A 20,458-nucleotide genomic window follows, 5' to 3' on the forward strand; every position below is an offset into this window, starting at 1 on the left:
AAAAACAACATTAATGTCTCTGTATTGACTGACATGCATGGCATTCCCTTTTGAAAAAGCAATGTAATACACTGTAAAGTTGTATGTAATCCAATGTAATATAAAGAAGATTATGATCAAAACAAAACAAAACAAACAACAACAACAACAAAATAGATGTAGGTCCCTAAAGGTTTATCTTGAATAATACATCTTAGTGCATTTCTGGCATATGAAAATGCCCACCTACCATGATCCTCAGGTGGCCATAGTGCCTGTCCCATGTGTATCCTGTGTCTCAGGGCTCTTTTCTAATCTAGAAAGATTCTATGACTTTGGGGAGTTAGGCTTGCAAAGGAGTGAGTGGTCAGCCATAATTACTTGAAACTGGCATTACTGCTATCTAAGCCTGAGAAAAGACTCCAGGAGTAATTATCAAGAACTAAGTTAAAACTGTAAAAAACATAAGTTCAAATATTCTACAGTCTTTATGAGACAGCAGAAAGTCTCTTTGTCCAGTCTCTGCAAACAGAGACTAGGTTTGGAAATCTTATATTCTAATGTAAAATTCCAGATGAAGAAAATTGAGAGGAGACAGGAAGGAAATAATATAAAAGAATGTTCCCTAAATAAATGGTAACAAAGGAGATTTTTGTTTTAAGTTTGGAGAGATGCTGTCAAGAGATGTGCAGTGGATCTAGTGATTGAGTTTTTCCATTAAATTAGTAAAAATTTAAAAATGTCATCTTGGGGCCAACAGGTGGTGTGGTAGACTCCCCCATGGCCTACCATGTTTGAGTCTTGAACTTGGAGGCTTGCTTTCTCACTCTCCCTCTCTTTCTCTGTCTCTCTCTGATCAAATAGAATAATAATAATAAATGAATAAAAGTAAAACTAAAATAAATAATTCCTTTAAAAATGTAATCTCTTCTTATACTTTCAAGTTCAAAATTAAAAAAAAATTCTGGAGGGTACATGTGTTCACTGGAGAGAAATAGAGAGAGAGAGAGCATAGAAAGTATCCTTTGGGGGGTGTTCATGCCATTATCCCTTCTCCTCCATTTCTCCTTTTGGGATTTGTGTATATACACACTCATGCCCAGCATGATTTTTGAGCTGTCAGGATTTGAACTGTTGAGTTGGTTATGTAGGATTCAGCTGCCTTAACTCCATCTTCTAGCCCAAGTTTTATATATATCACCATGTAGCAATCCCTTCTCCTTCATTCTCCTCTCAGGCTTTTGGGCATGCATACCCACTTGCCTGATGTGGTTTTCAAGTCACCAGGTCCAGGACTTGGACCGTGGTTGGCCATGTGGGAATTCAGCACCTTAACCACTGCACCACCTCCTGGCTCCTCTAACTTTAATTTCAATACCCAATTTAGACTTGAATGTTTAGGCACAAATTTAAACATAAGTAGATTTCTTTTGAAATACTTTTAATATTCTTTTCAAATACTTAAATTAACTGACCAGTCTTTCCAAATTCTTAAGTTATTCTTAAAACTCTAATTTATTAAGTTTACATTTATTTGCTAAGCATAAGTAAATGTGAAATTTAAGTGGTTTTAATTATTCTAATACTGTATAAACATAGTGAAAGTTCATAAAATCAAGCCTAGATTTGTTACTCAATTGCACATTTAAAAACAAGATACTCAGACTGGCCAGAAAGAAACATTAAGTTACCTACAAAGGATATACCATCAGGCTAACAGCAGATCTCTCATCAGAAACAATGTGAGCAGGGAAAGAATGGGAAAATATATTATTGAGTGAAAAAACATTTCAATCAAGAATACTGTATCTGTCAAGATTATCCTTCATATGGGAAGAGAAGACAAGAACATTCTCAGATAAACAAAACCTGAAAGAATTTACCAACACCAGATCAGCTTGCCAAGAAGTTCTGAAGGGAGTTCTATCCCAGGAAAACTGAAGTCAGACACACAGAAATAATAGTTCTAAAACAACTAAGAAAATGGCCAGCTTAATGGTAGGGACAAGTCTAGAGTTGAACGTTATCTTCCAGAATTTAAACGGAAAGATCAGACAACAGAAGATAAAGTACATGAGTTTGAACTCATGAAATAGAATTTTATGACTTTTGACTAAAACATTCCTGACCTATGCTTTGTTTTCCAGTGTTAAGGAGTTTCGTCTTCTCTTGAGTTGTGGACAGGGCCATGTACTTACTATTCGAACAGAATCCTAACCTGTCTCCTGGCTTTAAGTATTAAGCAAAGTTCTCTTAACATTTTTTGATTTTGATTTATTAAAGCTAAAACTTCCTTTCTTGAAATTAAAAAAATGTATTTAAACAATACCTATTTAGTAACCACAGTAAGCTAGATAGCCTCAGCTATGTGCTACTTTATAGTATATTCATTCTACCCACAGAATTTCATGTCTAAAGTCAACTTTTGTTCACAGATATGTATATATCAGCTGATCTTACTATTGAAAGTATTTAGATTAATTAAGATATTTTGTGAATCAATACAACGTGGAGAAGAATAAAGGAATGGAAAACAACTGCAGATGCCAGAGATAGGGTGGGGGAAAAAATATGACCTCTTCTTATACTTTCAAGTTGAAAATTCAAAAAATGCTGAAGGGTGCATGTGAGAAACTGAAAGGGAGAAAGAAAGCACTCCCTTGGGGGTGGTCATACCATTGCTCCATTTCTTCTTTTGGGATTCGGGCATGCATACACCATGTGCCACACTATGATTTTGATTCTTTTAAACATTTCTGTGCTTAATTCTAAGTATTTCAATATTAAAATAAAAATAGTTTGTTTATGACATGTCATACCGGGGGAATATTTAATCAGCTGGAAAATGTGTACTATGAAAAAACTGTATGGATTTTAAAAACTTTTCATACCCAATCAGATTTGTACTTTGATTCTATTTTTCTATCCCCTTGTATTAGACCCAGAGATATTGAATGAGACAGGGTTCTTGACAGTGACCTGAATGATGCACCTGAACCCCATTTACACTCATGTGTCAAACTCCTCCACAGATTGTATCGCAGCCTTCACACGGGGAGTGTACTTTCCTAAGGTGGAGTCATAATTACCTGTCCTACCTGCCTACTCATGAAATTCTGTAACTCCCACCCCAAGCTGTCATGTTACTTGATAGAATTTTATTAGTCTTTAGTGCATAAGAAATTCAAATAGCTTTCTAAGTGTATTGACTTCTGAACTTAATGTAATCCTGTATGTCTCCCACATACATATTTCCAATCTGGTAGGACTACTGACTACTTCATTTTTACAGCTATTAAGGTGATGTCCTAATGAATTCTAAGACCCTCTCTCTTCTTTTTTTAACTTGCTAGAGGGTATGTCTCTGGCTGAGAGAGCGAGAGAGAAACACACTCTGTAGGGGAAGTTTGTATCTCAATTTCTTCTCTTTCATTTCTCCTTTCAGGATTTTGGGCACAATGTACCTGTGTTTGGTGTGTTTTTCAAGCTGTTGGGTCTGGGACTTGAACCACACAGTCGGTCTGCCATGTGTGATCCAGCTACCTTAACCTTATGTCACCAGCTGGGACCCAGCCATTCTCTTTTAAAGGTAATTAAACCAACAGCTCTGCATCTTAACCTTCAGTGCTTTAAAACAGGATCTTGGTCCAGCTGCGACTGCATGCTGTACACCGTGCTCCTCATGCTGAGACTGTAGCGGGGGCCTGTGTTCAGTTCTCCGTCCAACGTAAAGGCCAGGCGCAGCGCTGTGTGCCTGACATCCCAGCAGCTCAGGATCCGCACCTCCTGACTGGCCTGAAGAACACTGCGAGGACTTACAAAGGAGCTGTGCGTTCTGGTGTGAAAACAAACACAGGGACCATATATGTTTGTTGATTGTGCATAGGAGCTGACCTGTGGAAAGAACGAGTATGACTAAGAAAACGTTCATGTGGAGGTGAAAAAGTACCTCTTATGTGATTCCTCTCATGACTTGGGCTATCTTGCTTTTTATGTGTCCTAAAGGGAATATTAAAGATTTTATCCAAAAAGCTAGAGGTGGAACTTGAAGACCACTCTCTCCCATGTTGATCTGTTTCTGAAGCCAAAATATGTACAGCCTCTAAAACATACAAGAATAAACTCCCTCAAATAATCAAGGGACTTGGTGATTTAGGATAGAACAGCTCATCTCCTGAGAAACTGAACCAGGCTCCTTTTACCATTGAGATTAAGTTGAAATTAATTCACATTATACTTAGAGCATTGCCTTTTTGAGCATAAAAATGAAACATAATCACTTTAGTTGACTTTAATTCATTATATAGTTATGCCCTCATATAATGCTCTTTACACAATCCCCGTACCAATGTGTTGATTAGTTCCCTGTTCTCAAAACATTTTATTTTCCATATCTCTGCCATGTTAACCACCCTTTCTACCTTTTGTCTTATTTCTGAGGATTCTTTAAGGTGCCATTCAAAATCTTTTCCTCTTCCTACTGTCCTCTTCTGTCTATGAACTCCTGTAGTCCAGAGCCTAGGGTAGTGCTGGATATATGCTGTCCAGTCCTCTAATTCTCTCTGCACATAAATTCTTCCTTCTCACTACATTAACTCCCTAAAGAGGAACACATTTCTTTTGTCTCTGCGGAAAGCACCTAAGGAATCTTTCTCTACGTAAAGTCTTGGTTAGTGAGTAATAGGTGAAGAAAGAAGAGAGAAAACCAGGGGAAGATATTACTTAGAGAATATGGAACCTTAAAGGTCGACTACAGGTGAGGACCCTGAGACTGGAGAGTTAGTGACTTGTTGAGGATCATGCAGCCAGTCAGTGGCCAAGCCATGATCGATGTAAGATGCCTGACACTGGAAGTGAGAGCTCTTTTCATTTCCGAGGCTGCACAACGCACAGTGCATAGTGCATGGCTCAGCTCAGCTCTTTCTTAGATGGGCTTACTGGTTCTAAAGACCATTCATCTCCATCCTCACCACCATGCTCGAGCCCTCTGTGTCCCACAAAGAAAGACAGGCCAGCTTCTGTTCAAACACCTGTGGTTGTGTGATTCTGGTGCTAGGTCCAAGACAGGGATGGCTGGGCCATGCCATTCTTCCTAACATGATACCCTGCCTACTTCCCACTCGTCCATTAATGTGTCTAAGATTTATCCCACATTTGACATGCCTACATCATGAGTGAATGGTTGAGCCTTGAAGAAACTGTAGATTAGACAGAACAGCACTAAGAACAGTAGGAATGATGCTACCCTCTGGTGGCAGGACCTGGAAACACAACTCATAAACAGGTTCACACTCCAAAAGACTCAAGTAAGAAGTTAGAACACAAAAATAATTACAGGTAGAATTTGGGTTATTTAAAAAGTATATTCAATTTTAATTAGTGTGATCATTCATTGTTATGGGTAAATCATGTTCTCGCCCCCAAGTTCATACTTTGAAGTCCTAACCTCCAGAAATGTAGAATGTGACCTTATTTAGAAATAGCATCATTGCAGATATAATTATTTTGGATGACACAAAACTGGATTAAGGCAGGTCTCAATTTACTATGACTCGGGTCCTTATAAAAATAGACAAATTGAACACAGTCATACACATGGGAAAAACACCATGTGAACTTGAAGGCAGAGATGGGGGTGGTGCATTGACAAATCTAGGAACTCTAGAGACTGGCAGGAAATGGCCAGAAGCTAGGAGAGGGGCATGGAACAGATCCTTCCTAGCACCTTCAGAGGAGCATGAGGCTGCCAATCCCTTGGTCATGAATTTCTAGCCTCCAGAACTGTAAGACAATACATTTCTCTTATGGAAGCAATTTAGCTTGTTATAGCAGCCTTAGCAAATTAATATACTCCAGTTGCTTTGATAGTAGTGTTAAGCTTACTGATTATACTTTAAAGTACTCTAAGTGTTTGAGATGGGAAATGGTATACTCAAAGGCTATATTGTAAATACCAGGAATGAAGATAGTCTCTCTCTTTATCATCTCTCCCTAGTTTTACTACCAACTAAAACGTGTGTTATCCTTGTGAAACCTACTGACAATTTGGCTTGGTTATACATTTATACTTTTTTGTGGTGCCATAGATTGGCAAACTTCCTTAGTCTTTTTTGTCATTCCAACATTCTTCATGTAGGAGGTATTTACACTTGTAAAGTAGATGATTTATCAGCTAGTGACTCCTGCATGTTATCTGTGGTGGTCTCTCATGTTTTACATACCTACTCTCTTACTAGATCACACATTTATTGAATATCCTTGAGTATCATGCATTGCTAAACTTTCTGGGGATTACGGGCCTTCCTAGTCTGGAAGTGCACAGTGCTTCTTGTACTATGTCCCCTGCATTTATTCTCCAGAGAGACACAACCAACAGGATATATTTACTATATAAATGTACACACAAAATATATATTTATTATATGTAACTATGCATATACACACATAAATATACATATATGTGTGTATATGCATGGTTACATATAATAATATAATATGTATATGTAAATACATATTTGTATATAACTATAATACGAGAGAGAGAAAAACATTTTTAAGAATTATTTTATTTAACTTCATTAATTTAATTAATTTATTTTAATTTGACCAGAGAGGGGCAGTGTGAGAGAGATAGAAAGAGAGGGAAAGTGAGAAAGCATGCTACCAGGTCTGGGAGTTGACCCGTGGTCAGCCAGGTAGGAGTCCAGTGCCCTTAACTACCATGCCACCTGCTGGCCCCAATCAAAAAATTTTTTAAAGGCTTTTCTCCATAGGGTATGTGCGCTCACCAGAGAGAGACAGAGAAAGAGAGAAAGAGACAGTAAGGGAGAAAGTGAAAACTCATTCCCCAGCAGGATGGCCACACCACAATCCCTTCTCCTCCATTCTTCTCTTGGGATTTTGGGCACATGCACACACACACACACACCCACACCCCGTGCCTGGCATGATTCTCAAGCTACCAGGTCTGTGATTTGAACTGAGGTTGGCCATGTGAGAGTCCAGTGCCTTAACTGCTATGCCACCTGCTGGCACCGAGAGAGACTGATTTAAAGGAACAGGCTCAACCAGTTGTAAAGGCGAGCAAGTTCAAAATCTTCAGGGCATGTGAGCAGGCTGGGAAGAGTTGATGCTGTAGATCAAATCCAATGGCAATCTGCTGACGGAATACCCTCTGCTCTGAGAGAGGTGAGTTTTTTTCTTTGAGGGCCTTCAACTGGATAAGGTCTACCCACATTGTAGAGGGTAATCAACTTTACTCAATCCTACTGATGTAAATGTTAAATCTTTATTCTCATCTAAAAAAATACTTTCATAGAAACGTCTAGAATGATGTTTGATCAAAGAGCAGAATACAATGGCCAAACCAGGTTGATGCATAAAATTAACTATATAGCCCCCTCTCTCCTTGAATTCATGCTTTTTTGTAGAGTCATGTTCTTTTTAGTGGAAAATTATAGTTTTAAATGAATACCTGGGTTCTAAGTGTGTTCTTGTGAATGGATTGGCACTACTTTTTTACTCTAGGAATGACCAGAACTAGAGAATACACATATGTAAAGTGTGGTGAGTATTATAAATATGCACAATATACATTTTTGTGTGTGTGTATATATATATATATATATATATATATATATATATATATATTCATATGCTTTTGAACTTATATTTATTTGTGTATATATAGAGTATATATTAAATGTGTGATATATATGGTAATATACATTATTTTTAAAAATATTGAAAAATCACAAGTTTATGTGATGCATTCAATTCCAGTCCAACACTGTAGGCTTTTTATTTTAAAAGACAAGATGAAAATTATTTAGTTTAAGGATTGGAAATAATCCCTTCCTTTGAACTATGTCACTCTGTTGTATTAGTCATGATGATTTTCCTCTTCGGTATAAAGAGAGGAATTCTTGGGACCAGCAGATGGCATAATGGTTGCGTCGCTGGACTCCTGTGTAGTCAACCACAGTTCAAATCCTGTACCTGATTGCTTAAAACTCACACGGGGCATGTGTGCATGCATGCCCAATATACCGAGAGGAGAATAGCGGAGAAGAAACTGCAGCATGGCTATCCTCTCTTGGGGGTGATTTCTCACTTTCTATCTCTCTGTCTCTCTGGCAAGTGCACACACCCTTAGCAAAAATCTCTCTTTCCAAAGAGAGAGAGAGAGAAAGAGAGAGAGAAGTTCCTGAATTCGTTTAAGCATTTATCTGACAGGATATTACTTTCTTCAGAATTGACACATGTAGCTTTTTTTTTTTGTCCTCATTGCAGGTTACCCGGTTTGAGGTTCTCCTGATACTCAAGTTTTCTCCCTTTCCATAGTTTTAACTCCCTTCTCTGGAGGGAAAAAACACACAGTTGTTAAGGGGTTAATAAAAAGTCAGTTTAAATGTAAAATATTTTTTTGTAAAGTCTTAGTTAACACTCCGAAAGAATTAACAGATCAGTATGCTGTAATAATTCTGAACCAGGCTCTTACCTTGTTGTGACCTTCTCCCCTCAGCCTCCAAACTGGGACTAAAGGCTCACTACAGGCGTGCCTGAGTACACCCAGCTCTTCCAGAGAGGGTCTCATGGTGTTGCTCAGGTCATCCTCAGCTCACCATCCCTTGCCTCAGCCTCCCTGGTCACACCCTAGTAGACTGCAGGCACATTACTGACACTTTGGGTTGGACTGGGAATTGAACCTGGACCTCCCATGTGGTCCCAGCCTGCAGAGCACAGCATCTTAGCAGCATGTACCATCATGGCTGGGCCCATAATAATTTAAAACTTTGATCAAATTTCATTTTAACAGCTACCACTTGTCGTATAGGTAGCTGTACCCAGGTGTCTCCTCTCTGAGAAAGTATGAGCTCTATGAGGACCCCATCCATGTTTTAGCAAGCCTGACATATCAACAGTACTTCATGTGGGTTTGATGAACTGAGGGGACATCCAGAGCAGACAAAGCTTGTGTTTGCTCCCCCAGAAGCTGGACTCTGACTGAGGAAGTAAATATTCACTCATTTATTCATTCTTTCAGTTAGAGATAGAGAAGAATGTAGGGAAGAAGAGCGTGGAACCCTGGACAGGAAAAGGTCAGCGTTGGAGTGGCTAGATACTGCACTAGTGTTCCAGGGCTGCTGTGATGATGTGCTTTACTGAGTGGCTAAGCAATAGAAAGTTATTGTCTCACAGTTGTAGAGTCTAGAAGTTTCCAATCAAGGTATCAGAATGGTTGTTTCCCTTTGAGGCTATGAGGGAAGGATCTGTTCCAGGGCTCTGTCCTTGGCTTGTAAATGGTCATCTTCTCTTTGTGTCTCTTCACAAGTCTATATATGTCTGTGTCTAAACTTCATCTTCTTATAAGGACACCAGTTATTGGATTAGGGCCAACCCTAATGATTGCATTTTAACTTGATTACCTCTGTAACAACCTTATCTCCAAGTACGATCACATGTTGGAGATCAGGACTTCAACATAAGAGTTTTGAGGAGACATAATTCAGCCTATAACAGATGGACTGCAATGTTCAGCTTTAAAAGCTCACCCCATGGCTCAGTCACTATAGTGCTTGTAGGGCACTGCTGTGCAGTCTTGGAGTCATATAGGAAGGCCCGGGTTTGGATCCCAGGCTGACCTGAACATGTCAGGTGCATCTGCAAGTATGCCAGTGATCTGGCTAGCAGGAAGGTGTGGAGTGGATCGTGGAGTGGTGAGACCCTGTCAGGGTTGCCTTTCTCTGTCTCTCTCTCTCTCTGTCAGGAAATTAATATAAAGAAAACTTAAAAAAAAAAAAGTATTCCTTGATGTTATACTCACTCACCAATTGCAGCTGTCAAATTGTGGGCTCCTTAAAGAAATGCAAACATCCCAAGTAACTGTTTAACCTTTTGTAGACAACTTCTCATTTTCCCAAGAGGAAAAATGACCTGAAATTCCTGCTAGTCTACCTCTGCTGGACTTCCCTAAACAAAAGCAAAAGTGATCACCGGGATCCACTGCCTTCATAATTTTCTCTCTGGTTTCTTTGTGTTCCCTTTGAGGACAGAAGTCTGACTGCTTTTTTTCTATTTTCTAAAAACTTTTTTAGCAGACTCGGAGGGAGTCATGCCCAGAAACATTAACAGACCATTTTGACCTATTGATAACAGGATTCTTCCTACATCTTGTTCCTGGTGTAGTATTTTTGAGATGTATATTAAGCCTCTTTATCTCTGTTAAAGTACATTTTTTTTTAGTCTTGGAAACTCCCTTTTCTAATCATCAACCTAAAAACTGTAAAACCCACATATAACCCACAAATCCCTACTTCCACATGTCCCACCTTTTTGGGCCAGACCAGTAGAAAAACGCTTCACTCCATTCTAATTTGTTTTGCTTTTTGGAGAGGTTTTTGCTATATTGCGCATGCACTTACCAGAAAGACAGAGACAGAGAGACAGAAAGCGAGAAATCACCTCCCAGGGGGATGGACACACTGCAATCCGCTGCAATCCCTTCTCCATCCTCCTCTTGGGATCTTGGCCACTCACACACACGAGCCCAGTGTCAGCTTAAGCCACCGGGTCTGGGACTCAACCGTGGTTGACTACATGGGAGTCCAGAGACATAGCCCTTGGTCCATTTGCTGGTCCCACTAAACTCTAAACCTTGTCTTTTATTCTCAAAATCAAATAAAAGGAAACTCTGTACTTGATTACCCCAAGAAAGGCATGTTTTGTCTCCTCTCTGGCCTACGTCATTCATATTCTACTTAGAAATAAACAATGTTAATTATTATTTTTACAGAGTTGGTTATTTCCCTCAACAAGATGGCGACCAAAAAAGCACCGGAGACAAACCAGAGATCTTCCCTGAGGGGTCACTGAAAACCCAGTGCCTGGTATCACCAGCACAGTGAGTCTTTTGTGTCCTCTCCGGCTACAAGCATCTCCTCAGGGGAGATTCAGTAAGTTCTCTGGCCCCAGACCTCCCCAAAATTTGGTAGATAGTCTGGTTTGTTTCTAAGCTGGTTTTTGTTTGTTTGTCTGTTTCTGGGTTACCCAAATTTGCTCCTCTCTAAGTGAGTGGCAATGGTTTGTTCTCCTCCAGAAAAAGGGGTAGCGGTTTGTTCCCCTCCAAGCGAGAGGCAGTAGAGTTAGAGAACCTAATGTATGAGAGTACACTAATTATAAGAAGAAGGGGGAAAAAAAGGTGGGGTAGCGGTTTGTTCCCCTCCAAGCGAGAGGCAGTAGAGTTAGAGAACCTAATGTATGAGAGTACACTATAAGAAGGGGGAAAAAGGTGCATTCTAAAAGGTCTTCCTCCTTTGTCTTCTCAAAACTGCTTCAATTGGCTGCTGTGCATTTGCACTGAAAAACAAAAACAAAACCTGAGCTTCCCTATTCACAGACAAAGGAGAGACTGAGCCTCTCAGATTCAAAAATAAAGGACACTTGCTCCTCCCTGTGGGTAAACAGCCCAGATGACTGAAAGCCATACAGGGAGTGTCTGGATGAGGGGGAAGATCTCCTTTCCTTAGGACGAGTAGCCTAGCGGACCTCTAGGAAATCCCAAGTGCAATAATTAATAACAGGCTCCTCCAGTAAACACAAAATAAGAGCTGACCACTCAAGTGTTTTGGGCCCCCTTCACGGGTGCTAAATTATTTTAAAAAACTGAGAGACATGTAAGAGGAGTAATCTTGGCAGGAGAGTGACATTTAGTAGAGAAACACTGAAACAAACAAACAACAAACAAAAACACTAGTCTACCACATTCAGACCCTTAGATTTCCACAGGCTGGTTTCTCCTTAAAAAAAGAAAAAGATAAACCTGAAAAAGACAGCTACCGTTAACAAAGAGTAAAGAAGATGACCCCCTTTTAGACTCCACAGCTAGATCCATGTATAACAGCTAAGATGCCTTGATCTACAGGTATTTAGATAAATGGGAGGAACTTACAAAAAGTCATCCTAGTTAAAATTTTCTCAGGCAGGAGCTTCAATATTCCTAACGCAGTCTTTCTACACACTAAGTTTAAAAATTTGGATCTCATAGTAAAAGGAAAAAATACACATGCGATTGCTACTTTAATTGGTATTAATTTACAGAGCTGGTTATTTCCGGTGACACCTTCCTCTAGTCGATTGCTTCTCTGGACATTTACCCTTTGACTGTCTTGGCTAGTCCCTCCCCTTCTTTTTATGGCCCTGAGTTATCTTCTTTTTCCCTGTAAGTCTTATCCCTTTTTTTTCATGCTCTCCTTCAGTGAAGGACCAGGGAATTACAGGCAGAGCCACACTCTTTATTGGGTGATTCAAGTCACATCCTGTTCTATTACCTTCAAAAATCCTAAGAAATGAAGACCTCAGTCTGATAGGTCACTAGAGGAGGAATAATATAATTTTTGAATAGTTTCTGATCAAACTACTTACCTGAAGAAGAAGAGAAGTGAGCTGTTCTTCACCCGGAAGCGGATCTGTGATTTGGCTTCCCCATGGCTTCCTGCCGTGCCTATAACCTGAGAGTGCTGGTGGCCGTGGTCTGTGGGTTGCTGACTGCTGTGTTTTTGGGACTGAGCAGCTGGATTATTACGGTCAGGATCAAAGCAGGTAATGTCCTATATGCTTAACTCAGAGCAAGAAAAGGCATTGTCTTTGTCCCTGCCACCTGACACACAGTGTTGGGAAATGCCCAGCGGTGGCCAGATATGGCTGTATCTTTATGAGTGTGTATGTGTGAGCGTGAGTGAGAAGGTGCAGATGATATGGTTAACTTGGCCTCTTCACGCTCTTATCACTAGGGACTGAATTGATAGCAGAGTAATAATTAAAAGCATGCATGTTTGGATTTATTTAGCCAAATCCAAAAAAGGCAAATAGATATGATCTTATACACACATAAACATATTTTCCCCCTCTCTCCCTCTCTCTCTTGCACACACACACAGGATGGATTTTCAATGCAAGGAGGAAGTTTAGGAATGTTGTCACTATGTCTGCAGATAGAATGCTCTAGTGGTTTGCACATACAGAACAGTTTCACTTTCCAGGGGAAGTAAACTACTACAAAATGAAGATTATTTTTAAAATGATTCTCCTGGTTATTCAACAGATACCTGTTGGTACAAAAGGCTAGAGCAGACAAGGTAAAAAGGGATGGAGGATTTGAATGCCATGTAAATGGATTCACAGTTGGATGTCCTAAACACTTCCTTTTGTTAAAACCAGGGACAGTTTATGATGGAACTCAGAAAATAAGTGTAAGTAGTGCCAGCCTAAAGAAGCCGCAGGAGAGGTGCCTGTCTCTGACAGCCGCTGAGGGTGGAGGGTTGGTCGGTCCCTCGGAGGCAGCAGGAGCACAGGGCATGGCTGCAAAGCTCTTGTCGTTGAGGACTGCAGGAGCGGCAGCTGGGAATGGATCTGCTCCACCACACCAAAGAAATATCAATAGTGCTTAGAGAACTAAAATGGGAAAATTTACCAGAACAAAGATAATACGATTTAGACTTGGGGAAATAAGTTTTTGCTTAAAGTTTGTAAAATAGTTTAATTTAGGTTTTAAGCTACTAGAAACTACAGATTTTACCCTAATGCTGCTAAATTTGTAAGACCAAACTTAAAGAGTATCCTTTTCCTTTTCTTCCTTTCTTTCTCCTTTCCTGTATTTTTATTTTATTTTTTTTTTTTTGGAGAGGTTTTTGCTGTAGGGCATGTGTGCTCGCCAGAAAGAAGACAGAGAGAGACAGAGAGAGAGAAATCACCCCCCAGGGGGGATGGCCACGCCACAATCCCTTCTCCTCCATTCTCTTCTTGGGATCTTGGACACGCATGCTCGCATGCCTGGCATGAGTTTAAGCCACCGGGTCCAGGACTCGAACCATGGTCAACTGCATGGGAGTCCAGCGACATAGCCATTACACCAACTGCTGGTCCCAATTTTTGCTTTTATTTAAAAGATTTTTAAATGTAAATTTATTTATTATTATTATGATTTTTAAAGATATGCTATAGGACACATGTGCTCACCAAAGAGAGACAGAGAAAGAAGGAAAGTGAGAAAGGAAGCCATCAGGTTCAGGACTTGAACTGCAGTCAGCCATGTGGGAGTCCAGCACTTTAACCACCATGTCACCTGCTGGCCCTAGATGTCTGCTTTCAAAGGGAAATTTGTGGTGACTTACAATGAATTCATTTACAATGTAACCAAAAAAGGTATTTACAATAGAATCATTAATATAAGGATCAAAGTACAAAAACAACTGTAAGGGAGAGAGCAGAGTAGAGAACAGAAGGTATGCAAAATTGTCTTTCAACTTCCTGAGCACTACCTCCAGATAAGCATACTGCATAAAGAAGACCCCATGTGGAACAATAGAAGCAAACCAGCTCCTCAGAAAAGACAGGCATTTCCCTTGTTTTGAGCAGAACTTTTCAATGGGCGATTTATGTAAAGGACACCCCACAGGTTTTGGGTAAGCCAGTGGGAAAGGAAAAGGTTATTACTGTCAGTTAAAGAAAACAGTGGAAAGACTGGTATTGTTTGCTGTTACTATTTTTTTTTTTTCCAGAGAGAGTCAGAGAGACAGGAAGAGAGAGAACCCCTGGGGGGGGAATGGGCCTGCCACAATCCCTTCTTCTCTACCTCTTCCTCTTTTTGGGATTTTGGACATATTTCTCAAGCTGCTGTGTCTGGGCCTTGAACCTTGTGGTCAGCCACGTGGGACCCAATTCCTAAACTACCGTGCTACAGAGCAGGTCCTTGCCATGTGAGTTTTACTCAGAGTGGATTTTAGTTAGTTATTGTCTCACTCTGCTCTTCTTTTTTTTTTTTTTTGAGAGGTTTTCACTATAGGGCGCATGTGCTCGCCAGACAGACAGAGAGAGAGACAGAGAGACAGAAAGTGAGAAATCACCCCCCGGGGGGGATGGCCACGCCGCAATCCCTTCTCTTCCATTCTTCTCTCGGGATCTTGGGCACGCACGCACACGTGCCCGGCGTGAGTTTTAAGCCACCAGGCCTGGGACGCGAACCACGGTCGACTACGTGGGAGTCTAGCGACATAGCCACTACACTAATTGCTGGTCCCACACTGTGGTCTTCTTCACCTCTGCCCATCCAAACCCTCTCATTTCATCTCGTCCATCTCATGTAATCATTGAATGTTTTCACTTTAGTCCTTTTACTGGGGTTACAGAGATGAATTGTTTCTAAATTTATGTATGTATCTTTTGAGAGGTAGGATGTCATGGATTATAACTAATGTCATGCCATTAGTCTGAGAAACTAATGAAAACTGTGAATATCTTATTCAGAAAAAAAATACATAAACACATAAAATTTTGGATAATGTAATTTCATTGCATTCAAAATTTATTTTGCAACATAAACAAGATATGAAGGGTCAGCTCATGGTATGAATGTTAAGACAGCTGGATCCTGTATAGCTGACCATAGTTTGAGTCCTGGACTCACTGGCTTAAGAAACCTATTGGGCATGTGTGCGTGTGCACCCCGAATCTCAAAATCAGGGAGAGGCAGGAGAAGGGATTGTGGCATGACTATGCCCCACGGTGTTGCTTTCTCACTTTTTCTTTCACTTTGTCTTTTCCTGGCTAGTGCCCATGCCCTTGGGGGGCAGGGATACACAACTTATGCCTGTATTACTTATTTTTCATGAAAAAAAACCTTTTGGTGAAAAAAAAGTTATTAATGCTGTTTACAGACTATACATTACAACTTAAAGGTTTTCTGAGTCTTCAAAATGGTATGTATAGTTTTTTCCTATGGAATAATGGTCATGGCTTTGTCACCTTCTACTAAGTTGTAAAAAAAAAAGTGCTTCATTCAGCTGTACAAAATTAAATGGTTACATATTATCTTCTAGTCCAGAATAGCAACAAAGACTGCATTTTGTAGCAGTATTCATCCTGGTGACTGCCTTTAATGGACAGAGTTCCCCACTTTCATGTAACCCCAACATCTAAGACATCAAAGAAGCCGTGAATGAGTTCCATGAAATCTAATTACTCTAAGTGAGAGTTTTCATTTTTTTAATGAATCACTGGTTTAGTTGTTTTTTTTTTTTTTTTAGAGAGGTTTTCGCCGTAGGGCACATGTGCTCACCAGAAAGATAAAGAAAGAGAGACAGAAAGCGAGAAATCAACCCCCCCAGGGGGGATGGCTACACCGAAATCCCGTCTCTTCCATTCTCCTCTCGGGATCTTGGGCATGCATTCACACACACCTGGCAGGAGTTTAAGCCACTGGGCCCAAGACTCAAACCCCGGTCGACTACATGGGAGTCCAGCGACATAGCCATTACGCCAACTGCTGGTCCCAAATCACTGGTTTAAATATTAAACAAGCACTTCAAGTTACAATCTTTAGAATATATACAGTAACTGGCTTTCATTTCACTCAGTTACAGAACTTCCTGAAGAGACAAGCTCCATTAAAAATCTAACTCTAACTGTTTTTGGAGCACAGTTGCATTTTGGGATTAAAAATCCCAAAAGTCCACAAAAGTGTTTTCTAGAGGAAACAATTGGGTTTTAGGCAACCATAAATTTCATTAGTCCTGATTCTGCTGTTGTAAATTTTTCTTCTATTCATATACCAGTCTCTCTTCTTACTTCCTCATGTAATCACCCTCTAAATAAAAACATTAATAATAGTTTTTATAAAAGGAAAAAGATCATTTTTTGAGAAATAAATTTTATTACGTAAATGACCGAGGGGCATGGATTAATTTAGTATGAGAATCAATGATGTTTAGTGTTGATCTTGTATTTTTCAGTTTACTTATTTCTTCCATGAGAGAGACAGTGAGAAAGAGATAGGCAGAGAAACAGCACCCTTCACAGGGTGTCGATGCTGCAATCCTTTCTAAGCTTCAGTTAGTCTCAGATAGTGGACGAGCAGGAATACTCAGGGAGGCCACTGGACTTGACCTGAAAACTTTCCCATGTAGGATACTTCGGAGTATCACATTTTTCTGCTGTACTACCTTCTGCCCCTTGTGTTGACCTAGTTTCAAAAGTTACTATCTTCAACTAAAAGGCTAGACTCTTGGATTAGTGAATTATCCCAGGACTTGGAGGTATTAGATATTTTTACTTGAAATGCTAGATATGACCATGATTTGACCAGGAGCGACGGTCAAGTGATGACACATTGTTGATCTATTGTACGTTATTGATCTACTATAGGTTATAGTGGTTGAGAGTGTGTATTTGAGAGAATGGGGGGAAAGCACGTGAGTAGGGAGAAAAAGTCTGGAACAAGACTGCCCGAGTTTAAATTCCACTGCTACTCCTCACTTGCTAAGTAAATTTGAGCAAGTTAATCAACATTTCTATGCCTCAGTTTTTCCCATCTCTTATGGGAGTAATAAACCCTACCTCATAAGGCTTTTATGAGAATTAAATGAGTTAATATATTTAAAGGTTTAAGATGCTGTCCAGTACATTGTACACACTCAATAAATGTTGATTACTATTCTTTAATTTGTGAATTTTTATAAGAATTTTATATTTTAGGTATTCAGTACACAGCATACCTTTTACCACTCCCTTAATTGTACCTTGAATAGATACTATTGACTTAGATTGGACCTTTGGATTGATACTCAAATTATCAAACCAAAAGTCTACAATAGGTTTAATCATTAAGTCCAATTGACTAGCTCAATATGGAAACAGAAACAGTCCCAAGGACTGCCATATCTTCCTGCTTTTGCCTTTCAATATTTATGCTGCACTGCCTCATCATAGGAGTAGCTTATGAAAAATATTTAACTAGTTAATTGAAATAGTTAACCACATAGTTAATATTGGACAATATTTACCTTCGATAGTGACTACACTTTATGTATTATATTTGTATACATCTTTTTTCTTAACAAAAAGTTTCCTAACTATCATCTTTTTATTTATGATTTAAGTTTATCCTCACCCAGTGATTTCACATTCCTGATCTAGAACAAATGAGTGATATCTGGATTTTAAATTCTAGAAGACTCAGCCAGACACTAGAAAGGGTCTCCAGGTGAAATTTCTTCAACAAGGGAAAGATGTTTTTATTCCCCACTTGTTCAAACTAGACTTTCCAAAACACATTCTAATTTTGTATATTTTAGAAGAAATTAATATTTTCCATTTGGAGTATTAAATATTATTTTATACTATTTTTTTAAGAAGCATAAAAGAAAATGTGTGTCATATATGTTCTGTATTTAGTTTTCAAGAGGTGTAGTGAAAGTATTGAAAAATAGGGCTAGGGCTACTATTTCTGGAACTATTACTCATTATGGTTCAAAAGAATGTAAGGAAATATTATCATACTGATGTTATAAAAGAAAAATGCTATGTTCCACTGTATGAACCTCGAAGTGAAATGAAACCAGTGCTGGCTGTGCCTGGGGTGAAGACAGAGCTATGAGGAGGAAGCCAGAGCACTTGACTAGTGACAGGGAGATCTGAGTCTAGTAATGGGTCCGCTACCACACACGACCTGATCTGGAACAAATTGCTCAGCTTTTGTGTAGAATTAGTAGAGTAAAATAACAAATAGATAATTTCAGTGTTTTTTTTTTCTTTTTTATAATTATTTTATTTAACTCTATTTATTTATTTATTTATTTTAATTTGACGAGAAAAAGACAGAGAGAGAGAGAAAGTGAGAAAACAAGCTGCCAAGTCCGGGACTCAAACCACAGTCAACCATGTGGAAATTCAGTGCCCCGACCACCATGCCACCTGCCAGGCCCACTTAATTTCAGTTTTTTTGAGTCCATAATTCTAAAACTTAGTATATAATATGGATAAGTCACTTAATGTTCTAGGCCCGACTTTATTGATAGGAATTACATCATCTTAGAGATACCAATAGTACTTTTGCTGTATTCTGTGGGTAATTTGGGCATTTCAGAGGCTAGAGTCTTGAAGTGAGTAGCACACAGTCTTAAATAGGCAATTATGACGGAGGATAATATTCAGCTTGCACTAAATATCCCCAAAATACCAATCACAAAGAAGCCACTCAGAATGCATTTGTCTCTAGTCCATTCTGTTGCTGATAACAGAAATACCTGAGATTGGGTAGCTTATAAAAATAGAAGTTTATTCAGTTCATGGTTGGAAGGTCCAAGGTCCAGGTATCACATCTGATGAGAGGGTTTCTGGCCCCATTGCAACATGATGGAGGGCAAGAGCGAGTGAACCTGTGTCTGCATGTCTCTGTTTTGTTCTCATTCTCTCTCCTTACAAACCCACCAGGAGGCAATTGTGGGGTACCTGCTCTGATAATCTTAATTCTAACCTTCTCCCAAAGATCCCACCTTTCAAGGCCCAAGTCTAAGTATTTTTCCTCTTAATTCTTAGGTATAATCAAATCTGAGCACGTTAGTTTTGGGGGGGGCACATTCACATGATAGCAGTTACCTCCCACTCAACTGCATTGTGCTAGCCTCTGGAGCTACGAGTCATGAGTCTTGTTCTACAGATCATCTGAAATACACCTCAGTGACAGCTGTGCTATATAATGACATTTCAGTCAATGATGGACTACATACATGATAGTCCCATGTAAGTATACCATACAGCCTAGACGTGCAGTAGGGTCTCCCATTTAGGATTGTGTAAGTATGCATCGCTGTTCCCATGCTGAAACCACCTAATAGTGCATCTCTCAGAACATATCCACATTGGTAAGTGAATTTGGCTTACAGTGAAAAGACAGAATGATGAAACATGGGTAGGTCTTCATCCTGCATGTAAGTACATGGAAGTTATGAATAAATATAACAGTAATTCAAATAGATGAGCTGATTTTCTTTCTCAAAGGGAAATCCCAATGGTAGAAACAAAAGATTTTCAGCCACCAGATCAGTACTTGAACTACAGAATTGGTGAAATGGGATCCAGCACCTTAACCACCACCATGCCACCACTGGCCCGATTTGCCACTCTTTTTAAACGATGTTTACATCTATGTACATGAAGCTTATTGGCCTGTAATTTTATTTTCTTATCATGTATTTGCCAGATTTTAGTGTCAGGGTTACCTTGGAATTATAAAATAATTTGGGAAGTTTTTCCCTTTGTTTATGTTCTGAGTTAATTTAAGATTGGTATTATTTTTTTCCCCTAATTTGCCAGTAAAACTGTCTGGACTGGTAATTGCTTGCTCTCAAAGTTTTCTCCTTATCTTTGATTTTCAATAGTTCTCATGTTGTGTGAGGTGTGATTATTTTCTTGAGATTATTTTGTTTGTGATATGCTGAGCTTCTTGGTTCTGTAACCTAAAGTTCTTAACCAAATGTGAGGAATCGTGACCACTATTTCTTCAGATATTTTACATGCTGTACTCCTTTCCTTCTTGTCTTCTGAGACTCCAATCATATAAAAAACATGCTAGACTGCTTCATATTGTCCCAGAGGTACCTGAAGCTCTGTTCATTTTTTAAAATATTTTTTTCTCATCAGGTTG

At 39.3% G+C, this 20,458-nt stretch overlaps 1 protein-coding gene across 1 annotated transcript in view; it reads left to right on the forward strand.

Moving 5' to 3' along the window:
- Positions 1–12,406: 12,406 nt before the first annotated feature.
- Positions 12,407–20,458, forward strand: part of ADGRG7 (adhesion G protein-coupled receptor G7) — a 72,255-nt gene continuing 64,203 nt past the window's right edge. The window contains exon 1 of the mRNA XM_006143565.2: positions 12,407–12,579. Within this exon, the coding sequence (XP_006143627.1) occupies positions 12,465–12,579 (115 nt within the window). The 5' untranslated portion in view covers positions 12,407–12,464. The remainder of the gene's footprint in view (positions 12,580–20,458) is intronic.

The sequence above is a fragment of the Tupaia chinensis genome, unplaced genomic scaffold (assembly GCF_000334495.1).
Source record: "Tupaia chinensis unplaced genomic scaffold, TupChi_1.0 Scaffold000100_1, whole genome shotgun sequence".
Taxonomy (NCBI): Eukaryota; Metazoa; Chordata; class Mammalia; order Scandentia; family Tupaiidae; genus Tupaia; species Tupaia belangeri.